Source organism: Staurois parvus, unplaced genomic scaffold (assembly GCF_062004578.1).
Source record: "Staurois parvus isolate SC_StPar_1 unplaced genomic scaffold, SC_StPar_1.0 ptg001352l, whole genome shotgun sequence".
In the NCBI taxonomy this organism is placed as follows: domain Eukaryota; kingdom Metazoa; phylum Chordata; class Amphibia; order Anura; family Ranidae; genus Staurois; species Staurois parvus.
This window is the reverse complement of record NW_028319148.1, coordinates 2,176,421-2,189,290: the sequence shown is the minus strand read 5'-3', so window position 1 is coordinate 2,189,290 and position 12,870 is coordinate 2,176,421. Positions and strand designations below refer to the sequence as shown.

Sequence of the window (12,870 nt, the reverse complement as noted above, 5' to 3'; positions counted from 1 at the left end):
GCCAGGTACCGCACCAGACTCGGAGGTGGATCCCGACTTTGAAATTGGGATCTTTCCCCAGCCTGGCCAGGCTGAAGCTGAGTGACTTCAGCCAACTATCAGCTGAAAATGGGTCACAGGAGTGCAGAACAAACTGCACTCCTGTGATCCACAGGAGAAGTACAGCCAAAAGAGCTTTGCCTGTACTTCTCCTTTAATCATTTATATTAAAAATATAAAAAAAGAATAAAAATTTAAATAAAAAATCTTCCAATTGGGACATTTTTTCTGGTAATATCTGTCTAAGATTTCCTTTTTGCGTGTCTAGAACAGTAAGTGAAGTGAATATATAAGGATCCAACTCTATCCAAAACAATAAAAGCAATGGCTTTATATATAATTGGACATAAAAATACTGTATATAACTCCTTTGCTGGATAACCCCCCCCCCATCAACCAGAGAACCCTAAGAATGCACAATTTCAGCACCATAGTCAGGGCCACTGCATTTGTTTCCTTGAATAAGTCAGGATTTCTGATTTCACTTAGGTTTCTCTTCCTACAAATGTGGTCTGGTTCAAAACATTACTTTTTATTAGGACATATAAAACAGGACATGGTGGTAGGTCTCTGTTATGTTGTCTATCGGTCTTTGTGTTGAAGAACTCCTCCCCTTAAGCACTACAGTACAAAATAACAAGATATAGTGAAAATGAATAGCCTCTTAAATATAAAAAAACAAAACTAGCTTTTAGCTGCAATATTGGCCTTCATTTCATAGATTTCCACCACAGTACTTATATTGCCACTAGATGCCCTCAGTCTGATGGCCAGCATCATTCAAACCACTTTCTGTGAGCCCAAGTCATTCTGGACCGCTCTTTTACTCTGCTCTATTACTCTGCTCTCTCCTCCTATCAGTAAGCTTCTTGTCAGAATATGAACTTATTGGCTACTTGTGCTGCTTCTTCCTCTCACACTCCAGCCAGGGCCGTGGATAAGGGGGTACCACCAATCCTCCAGTACAGGACCCAGGCCAGCAGGGGGGCCAAGGCATCTAGGTGAATCAGAGGTGGGCAGGGAGGGAGTTCGGCATGGCGAGGGGGGGGGGGCAGTTACTGGAATTGATCTCCTGTATGGCTCTCTCTGCAGCAGCTGAAAGTTGGCTTCTTCTCTTCCTCTTGCTGGCTTTTAGCTGCTGCAGAGAGCCATACAGGAGATAATTTCCAGTAATTGCACCCCCCTCCCCCGCACCCATCACCTCCCTGTGCACCTTATGTTTCCCTCTGCTGCCCAGGTCCCCCTGTGTGACTCCACCCCTGCAGAACTGTCGGCTTCCCTCCACTCCTTCCCACCGGCAGCACACAGTAGGATCCTTTAGGATAAAGAGTGGGGGAAGGGTCTGGTGAACAAGTCACATTTACCAGGCCCTTCCTTTCCTAAATGAACACAATGAGTGATCCCTGGTCTCTTCCTCCCACGCACGACTGCAAGACTTCTCTAGGTCCTCCCCATCCTCTGGAACTCACTACCCCAATCCATCAGATTGTCGCTTTCCCTCCTCACCTGCAGGCGCTCCGTGAAAACCCACCTCTTCAGGGAAGCTTACCCCACCCTTACCTAACAGCCGTCCTCCTTCATTCCTCCTACCACTCCATTCCCCACAGCCACTTCCTCCTGTACCACTACCCCCTCCCTCCTAGATTGTAAGCTCGAAAGAGTAGGGCCCTCTAACCCCTCGTGTGCTGTTTGTTGTTACTGTGCTGTTTCATGTATTGTGTCCCCCCCCCCCTCTATTGTACAGCGCTGAGCAAACCCTTTGGCGCTATATAAACTCAATGTAATAATAATAATCATTACTGATCACTCATTGTGTTCATTCATACATGAAGCATAGTAAACTGTGTTTTTTGTGGGGTGAAGCTCTGTCAGGTTGGCTGTATGGGGCCCTGTGGTTTCTAACAGCAGCCCTGACTTCACCCCTGTTGTACAGGCACTGCAAGAGACTGATACCAAGTCACATTCAGGTACTTACATTTAAATAATACATTTAACGGAAAAGTTTATAATTATAACAAAAATAAACATACATACTCACCTCCTTGTTGCAGAATCCACGTGACTCTGCAGCAATTACATGATTGCTGATTGCTCAGTTCTTGGTCTGTTCCAAGTGGAGAACACTGAATGTCAGTCACTGCTCTTCACTCTGCTCCTCCAGCACTCACTGGAGTGCCGGGCTGGGGAGGGGGTGGGCATGGCTGGCTCCAGCTCTCAGTAGTGGGTTGAAAGATGGTTGCCACCCCATCCCTTTAAAACCAAACACATATTAATTACACAGGATCTGAGGCTAATTTAAGGCAGAGAAGGCACTAAGTGACTTTAATTACCACCTTAATCAGCCACAGAATCTGTGTAATTAATATGTCTTCGGTTTTAAAGGGATGAGGTGGCAACCCTAAGTTGGGTAGATCCTGAAAATATTCTCAGGGTGTGACTCCACGATGACCGTTGTGTGGAAATGCCTTGGGTGAAGCTTGTGGCCAGTGATCGCGCACGCTGGCAAAAATTCCTATGGCGCCATCTTTGTTTCTGTCAATGTGAGTTACTGATATCTACATGTAAGTGCATTGGGAAATACATTTTCTCTTGCTCTTATTGGTTACACTATGAGGTCTTGTTCTTCCTCATTTATATAAATATTTACCATTTGTGGTTCTGACGTGGAGTAAAAAAAGGAATCAGTTCGGAGGAGCCATAGAACAAATGTGTTGACAGCATAGAAGCCCCAGAGATTGAAGGGATATCTCATGGTGCATGGCTGTGTGTCAGCTGAGCTCATTTAATCTCATGAGCAGGAGATCCAATCTTTCTGATAAGAAGTCTGTGTATCCTGGTGGTGTGTTGTTTCACAATACTGGCTCCTCTTGGGATGTGTATAGAATTATGATTATTTACAATTTATTTGAACATCACTTTTCAAGATTATACACTGCTCAAAAAAAATTAAAGGAAGACTTTTTAATCAGAGTATATCATCAAGTCAATTAAACTCCTGGGATATTGATCTGGTCAGTTGAGTAGCTAAGGTACAGTATTTTTTATTCAGCTGCTTTGGTGTTAATTAAATTAACAACAGGTGCACTAGATGGGCAACAATGAGAGGACCCCCAAAACAGGGATGGTTTTACAGAGGAGGCCACTGATATTTTTTTCCCTACTCTCCTTTTCTGACTGTTTTTCACTAGTTTTGCATTTGGCTAGGGTCAGTGTTACTACTGGTAGCATGAGGCCATACCTGGACCCTACAGAGGTAGCACAGGCAGTCCAACTCCTCCAGGATGGCACATCAATACGTGCCATTGCCAGAAGGTTTGCTGTGTCTAACAGCACAGTCTCAAGAGCATGGAGGAGATTCCAGGAGACAGTTACTCTAGGAGAGCTGGAAAGGGCCGTAGAAGGCCCTTAACTCATCAGCAGGACCGGTATCTGCTCCTTTGCGCAAGGAGGAATAGGATGAGCCCTGCCAGAGCCAACTGGTGTGAATTTCTCTGACCAATCAGAAACAGACTTCATGAGGGTGGACTGAGGGCCCGACGTACTCTAGTGGGCCCTGTACTCACTGCCTGGCACCATAGAGCTCAATTGGCATTTGCCATTGAACACCAGAATTGGCAGGTCCACCACTGGCGCCCTGTGCTTTTCACAGATGAGAGCACGTTCCCCCTGAGCACATGTGACAGACGTGAAAGGGTCTGAAAAGCCGTGGAGAATGTTCTGCTGCCTGTAACATTGTTCAGCATGACCGTTTCGGTGGTGGGTCAGTGATGGTCTGGGGAGGCATATCCATGGAGGGACGCACAGACCTCTATAGGCTAGAAAATGGCACCCCGACTGCCATTAGATATCGGGATGAAATCCTTGGACCCATAGTCAGACCCGACGCAGAGTGTCCTGGGTTCCTAGTGCATGACAATGCTTGGCCTCATGTGGTGAGAGTATGCAGACAGTTCCTAAAGGATGAAGGAATTGATACCATTGAATGGCCCCCATGCTCGCCTGACCTAAGTGCAATAGAAAACCTGTAGGGGATATCATGTTTCAAACCATCCGATGTCGCCAGGTTGCACCTCAGACTGTCCAGGAGCTCAGTGATGCCCTGGCCCAGATCTAGGAGGAAATCCCCCAGGACACCATCCGTGGTCTCATTAGGAGCCTCCACCGATGTTGTCAGGCATGCATACAAGCACATGGGGGCCATACAAACTACTGAGCACCATTTTGAACTAAAAATGGACTAGCCTGATGCATCGTTTTTTTCACTTTGATTTTTGGGGTGTCTGAATTTGGTCCTCTGTAGGTCGATCATTTTCATTTCCATCAAACGATGGGACATCCTTACGTTCCTAACACATCACCCCGTCCATATCAGTATAGAGATCCAGCAGGAGATTTTTCCCCATTGAGATCCGATGGGTTTTCAAAGTATTCCTTTAATTCTTTTGAGCCGTGTATTTCACTATGCTATGCTTGCTATGAGGAGCCAGGAGCGCCGGTGGGGATTAGAAAAGAGGAAAATCAGGGCAGCTCTGTGCAAAACCATTACACGCAGCAGGTAAGTATGAGATGTTTGTTATTTTTTTTTTTTTTAATTTTAACCTTTAATAAAACTTTAAATGACCTTCGCTCTCTTAGTTAAAGTGGAACTATGGGCAAAGTAAAACATGACATATATGATACAGGCTGTTGCTAGCATCCCAAAAGAAACATATTAAAAAATTAAAAGCTGGCGTCCAGCTTTAATTAGTACAAAAGCTTGTAAAATAAATAAATAAATAAAAAAAAGAAAACTAAAGTAGCCACCATGTCTAAGGATTAGTAAGCTGCAATATATTACATTTTGAAAGATGGGTAAATATGGGGGGTAGATATGCTTTAAGGATAGGTGGTAAAATATTTACCGTCAGCTTTACTCTTGAGATCCTCATTCTGCAGCCCTGCCCAAAGCCAGAGCAGTAAATATTTCTGCAGCAAGTGGCTTGCATGCGCAGCAGGGTTACCTTCCTAAACTTCACTGACGGGGGTGGGATAAAACATTAACCACTTCCCTTCCAGCCGTTGTATATAGACGGTGGCAGTGCAGGGGTGGGTTGCAGTTCATAAACTGCGCCCACCATTTTGGATTGTGCGCGCTCCTCCGGACACAGTGGAACACCGATCGTCCCTGGGAGCATGCAGCACTGCGAACCGGTGCCCACTGTGTCCGGAGGACACAGCGGAACACCGATCGCTCTACGGGGCCTCTGTGTGAGGTCCCGATCATGTGATCACTGATTGGCCAATCAGTGATCACATGAATAGGTGTAAGCAAGATGTTACTTCTGACATCATTGCTTACTACGTGTGAAATCTGTGAATGATCACAGAGATCACATGGTACAGGGCTATTCACAACAGCCTTGTACCATGTGACAAGCTGTGACCAATCACAGCTCTCACAGTATTTCTCAATAGCTGCAAGAATGCAGCCAGAGAGAAGGAGAAATGATTGCTTTTACAGCCTTTATGGGTGTAAAAGCAATCAGTGTAAAAAATAAAAAAAAAATCTTCATCACCCCCCACAAGTAGTACAGTGTCACCATGGTAACACTGTACTGCTAGGGTGACGGTATGTAAAAAAAACCCATAAAAAATAATATAAAAAAATAAAATAAAAATGTAAAAACATTTTTTTGAAAAATTATAACTTTTGGTTATAAACTAATCTGAGTTATTTTTTTTTTTACTAAAAAGATAACTGAATACATTTTGGCCAAGATTTAGGAAGAAAGATTATTTATTTGCAAAATTTTATAAGAAAAGCACTTTTTTTCTACATTTTTGGACCTTTTCATTTATATAGCAAAAAATATAAAAATCCCAGTGGTGAATAAATACCACCAAAATAACGTTTTATCTGTCTCAAAAAATGCTAAAAATTCATATGGGTACAGTGTTGCATGACCGCGCAATTGTCATTCAAAGAGCGACAGCGCTGAAAGCTGAAAATTGGCCTGGGCAGGAAGGGGGTAAAAGTGTCCGGACTGGAAGGGGGTGAAAGTGTCCGGACTGGAAGGGGGTGAAAGTGTCTGGACTGGAAAGGGGTGAAAGTGTCCGGACTGGAAGGGGGTGAAACTGTCCGGACTGGAAGGGGGTGAAAGTGTCTGGACTGGAAGGAGGTGAAAGTGTCCAGACTGGAAGGGGGTGAAAGTGTCTGGACTGGAAGGAGGTGAAAGTGTCCGGACTGGAAGGGGGTGAAAGTGTCTGGACTGGAAGGAGGTGAAAGTGTCCATACTTGAAGTAGTTAAAGGTCAACTTCATGTTCAGCCAAATTTTTGCTGCGTCCGTTATGCACATTATCCCTCTCTTCCAATCTGGAGAAAAGGTAAATCTCCCTCATGAAACTCCAGATAGCAATAAAAACCCAAAAAGGGTTCTAGTTCTTCTCCACTCCACCCTCAACTAGAAAAAAAGTGTGCATGGTTTTTAGTCCTACAATGCAGAAAAATGCCAAATTATTTCTCCTCCTTGTACATACAGTATATTGAAAATGGAAGAAATAAAAGAATACCTGGGCCGGTCTCATCTTTATCTTTTATATTTAGTTGTGTTCCATATCTGAGCTTTGAGTTGGCCTTGTTTGTCCCACTGCAGAATTTCAGCATCACAAAGCAGTAATAGGTGGTGTTATCTTTATCTTGGAACCTGTTTATCTGGAGATCAGCCAATCCGTTCAGGTGAGTTCTTCCTCTGTAATTGGGATCAATCATCAGATCAGAGGGGTGATAGGCGTAGGGTCCTGTTGGGCTGCCCACTCTCCAGAAAACACCACTCCACAGAAAGTTGTCATCTGGTGGGATGGTGTATGAGCAGTTGATGGTGACAGAATTTCCTTCAGACAATATTATTCCAGACTGAGTGACAGTGAACTCGGGATCGTTCTGAGTCAGATCTGAAAAAGAAAGGAAATATGTAATGAGCTGCATTGCAGAAAAATATTTATATAATTATCTTTTGGCATTCACATTATAGGAAAATTTGAGCTTCTAATCTAGTAGTCTTCTAGTTTCTTGTCTTCCCCCCAGCCCGGACCCCACCCCCCATTGACTTCTCCATCATGTCCAACAACGCCACCATCAAACCCGCCCCGCAGGCCAGAGTACTTGGTGTCATTCTGGACTCCAACCTATCCTTCCAGCCCCAAGTCCAATCTTTAACAAACTCATGCAGACTCCACCTCTGCAACATCACCAAAATCCGCACGTTCCTAACCCCAGAAACCACTAAACAGCTCATCCACTCCCTCATCATATCACGACTCGATTACTGCAACTCCCTCCTCACTGGCCTGCCTCGCCGCTGGCTATCCCCGCTTCAGTCCATCCTGAATACGGCTGCCAGACTCATTCACCTTTCCAACCGCTCCATCTCCTCCACCCCCCTCTGCCAATCCCTCCACTGGCTTCTGATTGCGCAACGGATCAAATTCAAAATCCTAACACTGACGTACAAAGCTGTCCACCATACTGCCCCGAACTACATCACTGACCTAATATCCAAGTACCACCCAACATGCACACTCCGCTCCTCACAAGACCTCCTTCTCTCTAGTTCCCTGGTCTCCTCCTCCCATGCCCACCTCCAGGACTTCTCCAGGGTGTCACCCATCCTCTGGAACTCCCTGCCCCAACCCATCAGATTATCACCTACTCTCCTCTCCATCAGGCGCACCCTGAAAACCCACCTCTTCAGGGAAGCCTACCCCACCCCCTGCTAACTTGCCGACCTCCTCCACTCTTCCTACCACTCCATCCCCCACAGCTTTCTCCTCCTGTGCCACCATCCCCTCCCTCCTAGATTGTAAGCTCGAAAGAGCAGGGCCCTTGAACCCCTCATGTTTTGCATTGTATTGTTATTGTTCTGTCCCCCTTTGTAATGTACAGCGCTGAGCGAACTATTGGCGCTTTATAAATACTGTATAATAATATTAATAATAATAATAGTGGTCAAACCACACAAAAGTAGAAAAACTGCCATGCTGTACATGACTAGTGCACAAGAGATAGGCTAGCCAAGACCCCCTACACCACCGTCTCACTGTCTCACATACCCTTTAACATATCATTAAAGAAAAACATAACACCGATTGGAGTAAAATGGCCAACACGGCGTGTTATTAACACTTCAACTTCAATACACAAAACATTCCTTAAAACAGAAACATACAGGAGAAGTTGTTGGTCTTCGAAGGCACCAAACCAGAACCTATATACTCCTGAGGAACATATATTATAACTAGGCCTCCAGCCTCAACACACCGGCTCCGAGCCAAAATATACCATCTGCAGTGCAGAACCACCACCTTCCAGTTAGCCCTTTGAGGACCATAAGATTTTGAAACGCCAAAAGAATCAATTTTTTTGTTTTTAAAGTTCGTACACTTCAGTTCCTGTAACTAAGCCATTTCATGTTCTTGATAAGAACTAATATTTTGACTGAAACCAAAAAAAAAAAAAAAAAGAGTTTTAAGTTCTTAATCAGATGATACACGCAATTAAAAACATGGGACAAATACGTCCCTTGGTCCTCAAAGGGTTAAACCTCGGTTAACCGGAATGCACCCGGGCACACCATACCTCCGATGGGTCCCAACTAGAGATGAGCGAATTATTCAAAAATTTGATTCGGCTGATTCGCCGAATTTGCGGGAGAAATTCGATTCGATGCAAATTTATTCGCCACAAATTTAACCTATTTAAAGGGTTTCTAGGCTTCAGAGAGCCTTTATATTAGTGCAGAACACTGTACCTTTAATTTAAATGCCCTTGGAGTCTGCTGGGGAAGAGAAATAATACTGTCAGTCAGTATGACATGCAGATGAGTGCCGTCGATCTTAGAATCACCGCACACTTCACTCATTTGGGCAGTCACGGGGCACGACGAAGAAGAAGAAGAAGAATGAAAAGAAGAATGAAAAGAAGAAGAAGAAGAATGAAAAGAAGAAGAAGAAGAATGAAAAGAAGAAGAAGAAGAATGAAAAGAAGAATGAAAAGAAGAAGAAGAAGAATGAAAAGAAGAAGAAGAAGAATGAAACGAAGAAGAAGAAGAATGAAAAGAAGAAGAAGAAGAATGAAAAGAAGAATGAGAAGAAGAATGAAAAGAAGAATGAAAAGAAGAATGAGAAGAATGAAAAGAAGAATGAAAAGAAGAAGAAGAAGAATGAAAAGAAGAAGAATGAAAAGAAGAATGAGAAGAAGAATGAAAAGAAGAATGAGAAGAATGAAAAGAAGAAGAAGAAGAATGAAAAGAAGAAGAAGAAGAATGAAAAGAAGAAGAAGAAGAATGAAAAGAAGAATGAAAAGAAGAAGAAGAAGAATGAAAAGAAGAAGAAGAATGAAAAGAAGAATGAAAAGAAGAAGAAGAAGAATTAAAAGAAGAATGAAAAGAAGAAGAAGAATGAAAAGAAGAATAAAAAGAAGAAGAAGAATGAAAAGAAGAAGAAGAATGAAAAGAAGAAGAAGAATGAAAAGAAGAAGAAGAAGAATGAAAAGAAGAATGAAAAGAAGAAGAAGAAGAATGAAAAGAAGAAGAAGAAGAATGAAAAGAAGAATGAAAAGAAGAAGAAGAAGAAGAAGAAGAAGAAGAATGAAAAGAAGAAGAAGAATGAAAAGAAGAAGAATTCCAGTACAGCAAAAAGTGTATCTGCAGAGAGCTCCGCTATTTCTGACAGTTCTCTGACAGTTCTGACAGTTCATTTACAGCAGTTGAAACATTGTATCTATTTATTTCCGAATAAAAACATCTGTATCCTAAATGGAAACAAATAGATACAATGTTTCAACCGCTGTAAATGAACTGTCAGAACTGTCAGAGAACTGTCAGAAATAGCGGAGCTCTCTGCAGTGACACTTTTGCCGGCTGATCGGGGAAAATTCGATTCGTGCATCCGAAGTTGGCTAAAATTCGGATTCGATGCGAATCGAATTTTTCCTGATATTCGAAACGAATTCCACTTCGCCAAGTTCGATTCGCTCATCTCTAGTCCCAACCATTAGCTTTAGCTTCAAAATGAGTGCCGCCTCCAAAGACCAACAGCCGCCCCCGGAACCTGAACAAAAAACCCCAGGGGAGTGACAAAACACCCACACAACCCCAAGGGAGAGCGGGAGGGAAGCTCGCTCACCGCTGTCTCCTCCTGCACTGAACTGGGCGACCCTCCCCATCCACACCCAAAGGTGTCGAAGACCCCACCCTGCACCCCCCATCACAAATCAGGTAACTTGCCCATATCCTAACTCCCACCTTTTCCTTTTTTAACCCTTTCCAGTCTTTACTAACCCCCCTCTTAACCTAGTCATGTCTGCCCTGCGCTATTTTCTTTTCCTTCCTTTCGCTACGGGCATCTCTTTTTGTTTGGCAAATTAAAGTAGAAGTCTATCCAAAATGTTTTAGTTTTGTACTGAGCATGGAATAATAAGGAGCAGGGCATTTTTCAGTGGGAAATCATTGGGAATGCACTTCCACCACTGAATGGGGTGCTGAAGGGTCCATTAATGCTGGCTACTAGGGGATCTATTGTAACTGGGGGGACATTTGTTGCTGGAGAGGTCTATTGTTGCTGGTGGGGTATGATATAATTTTGTTGGCGGAATCTTATGTTGCTAGGGGGTCAATAGTTGATGGGAGAGATCTACTGTTGAGGGAGCAATCTATTGTAGCTGACTGCTGGAGTGTCTATCGATGCTGGCTGCTGGGAGATCCACTGTATTGTTACATAGGTGTCTAGTGTTGCTGGGGAGTATTTTTTTTTGGGGGGGGGGCAATTGCTGCGTTGACGATCTATTGTCGATGGGTAGAATTTATTGTTGTTGGATGAGATCTTTTGTTGCTGGGGGTTCTATTGTTGCTGGGGTCTATTGGTGCTAGGGTGGTCTACTGTTGCTGGAGGGGATCTATTGTTACTGTGGGATCCATTGTTGCTGGTAGAGACCTATTGTTGCTGGATGGGGGTCTAGTGTTGCTGAAGAGATCTTTTGTTACTGAGGAATCTATTGTTGCTGGGGTCTGTTGTTGCTGTTGGAGATCTATTGTTGCTGGGGGGATCTGTAGTTGCTGGGGGATCTATTATTGCTGGCTGCAAAGAATCTTGCTTGAAGGTGGGTAGGGAATGGAAACAAGAGGATACTTGGAAGATGGGAGTACTTGCACCTATTGCCTGAGAAAAAAAGCCCTGATAAGGAGTAAGGTTGAGTGAACATGCCTGGTGCTACTGATGGCAGGATATTAAATCTTGTGCAAAGTCTGCAGATCCTGACTTAAAGCCGAACCCTATTTATTTTTTGGGGGTTGACCCTTGATATGCTACATTTTGGCCATCTTCAGACAAGGGTCTGAAAATGGCCAGGAGTGCACAAAGGTCAAAGAGGTCAGTGGGGGTACAGGTGTCACAGAAGTCACTAGAGACAATGGGATCACAGGAGTGCACAGGAGCACTTTGTAGGTATAGGCAGACGGACACTGGGGACACAGGAGGGTAAAAGGAGTATTCAGGGGGTCACGGTGTCTCTGGAGGCACAGGAGACCAGGGGTCTGGAAGGGGGTTGGAAGCAGAGGAGTGCAGATGATGCAGGGGTGCACATAGGTCACAGTCACTAGTATGGGGAAAACTAGAGCAGACACTGGAGAAGCAGCTTAGGCATAGCAATGAATTGCATTTCAATGCACATTTTAGCAATGCATTGCCCAGTTCTTTAGCATGTTGCTCAAAAGCTGATTGACTGTGGTGCCAGCAGTCCAAATGGAACATAGCCGCACTGGCAGCCATTTGTGAGATGGGGAAACAGCTCTCATTGTTTGAACACTGTGTGGAAGTAAATTAATGTTTTGACTGACATTCTGCGGTTTAGCCACAAGATGTCACTGTTTTTCTAACACAGCCTTAGACTGCATAGATATTTGTATATTCATGAAGAGGTGGGGTTTTGCACGCAGAGTTGTAGAGACCTGAAGGAGAGAGAGAAGCCATGTTTTGGAGCATGGTGAATAGGGGGCCATGTGAGCTGAGAATCTTATGACATCCAGATGTGAAAGCGTCCCTCAGTAAGCAGAGAATGCTGCCAGGAATACTGATGAGATTGCTGCCAGGAAGCTGATGCGATTGCTGCCAGGAGTGCTGATGAGATTGCTGCCAGGAATGCTGATGAGATTGCTGCCAGGAAGGCTGATGAGAGCAGAGCAACTAAGCAACATATACGGCAAGACCGCATGCTTGTTGGAGAGACATTTGTTCAATTCAGAGTCACCAGCGGATGAAAAGCAGATCCGGGTCGGTAAGATCGTGCACGCACCTCATTTCAGTGTTGGCGCCTTGAGACTGAGTCCAGGCCTATAGTTAGTTAGGGTGTCTGTTTGTGTCAGGCCACAAGTGTTGTTACTGATTATTGGAAGGACTACACAACGTAAAGTGACATTTCACATTGGAGAACTGATAAAATCCCACAAACTCAAGCCAGACTGGAGTTTTGCTCAGAAGGAATACTCAGGCACGTGCTACAAGACCAGTTATGGGAGGGGGAATACTGTAGATTTGTGTAAGATTGTAAGCTGTTGTGCTGCACCGCAGGCTAGCCCATACCATACACCCATACACTGATTCCTGCTCTTTTAGGGTAATAACAGGTAAGGTGTGGCAGCTTAGTTGTGCCCCCCAGTAGGTAAATTACTTCACTTTCTACCTTCATCCATCAGAAGGCGCCGTGCTGTGCAGCACAAGGGTCTCAGCCTTTGGGCTGGGTGTATGTAAATTTATTGTATGTTCCCAGCATTTGTGGTTGTGTTTATTTGCCACATCTA

At 44.1% G+C, this 12,870-nt stretch overlaps 1 protein-coding gene across 1 annotated transcript in view; it reads right to left on the bottom strand.

Moving 5' to 3' along the window:
* The window catches only part of LOC149436684 (uncharacterized), a 57,303-nt gene that overhangs the window by 10,809 nt on the left and 33,624 nt on the right, over window positions 1-12,870 (bottom strand). The window contains exon 4 of the mRNA XM_089661590.1: window positions 6,590-6,970. Within this exon, the coding sequence (XP_089517716.1) occupies window positions 6,590-6,970 (381 nt within the window). The remainder of the gene's footprint in view (window positions 1-6,589; window positions 6,971-12,870) is intronic.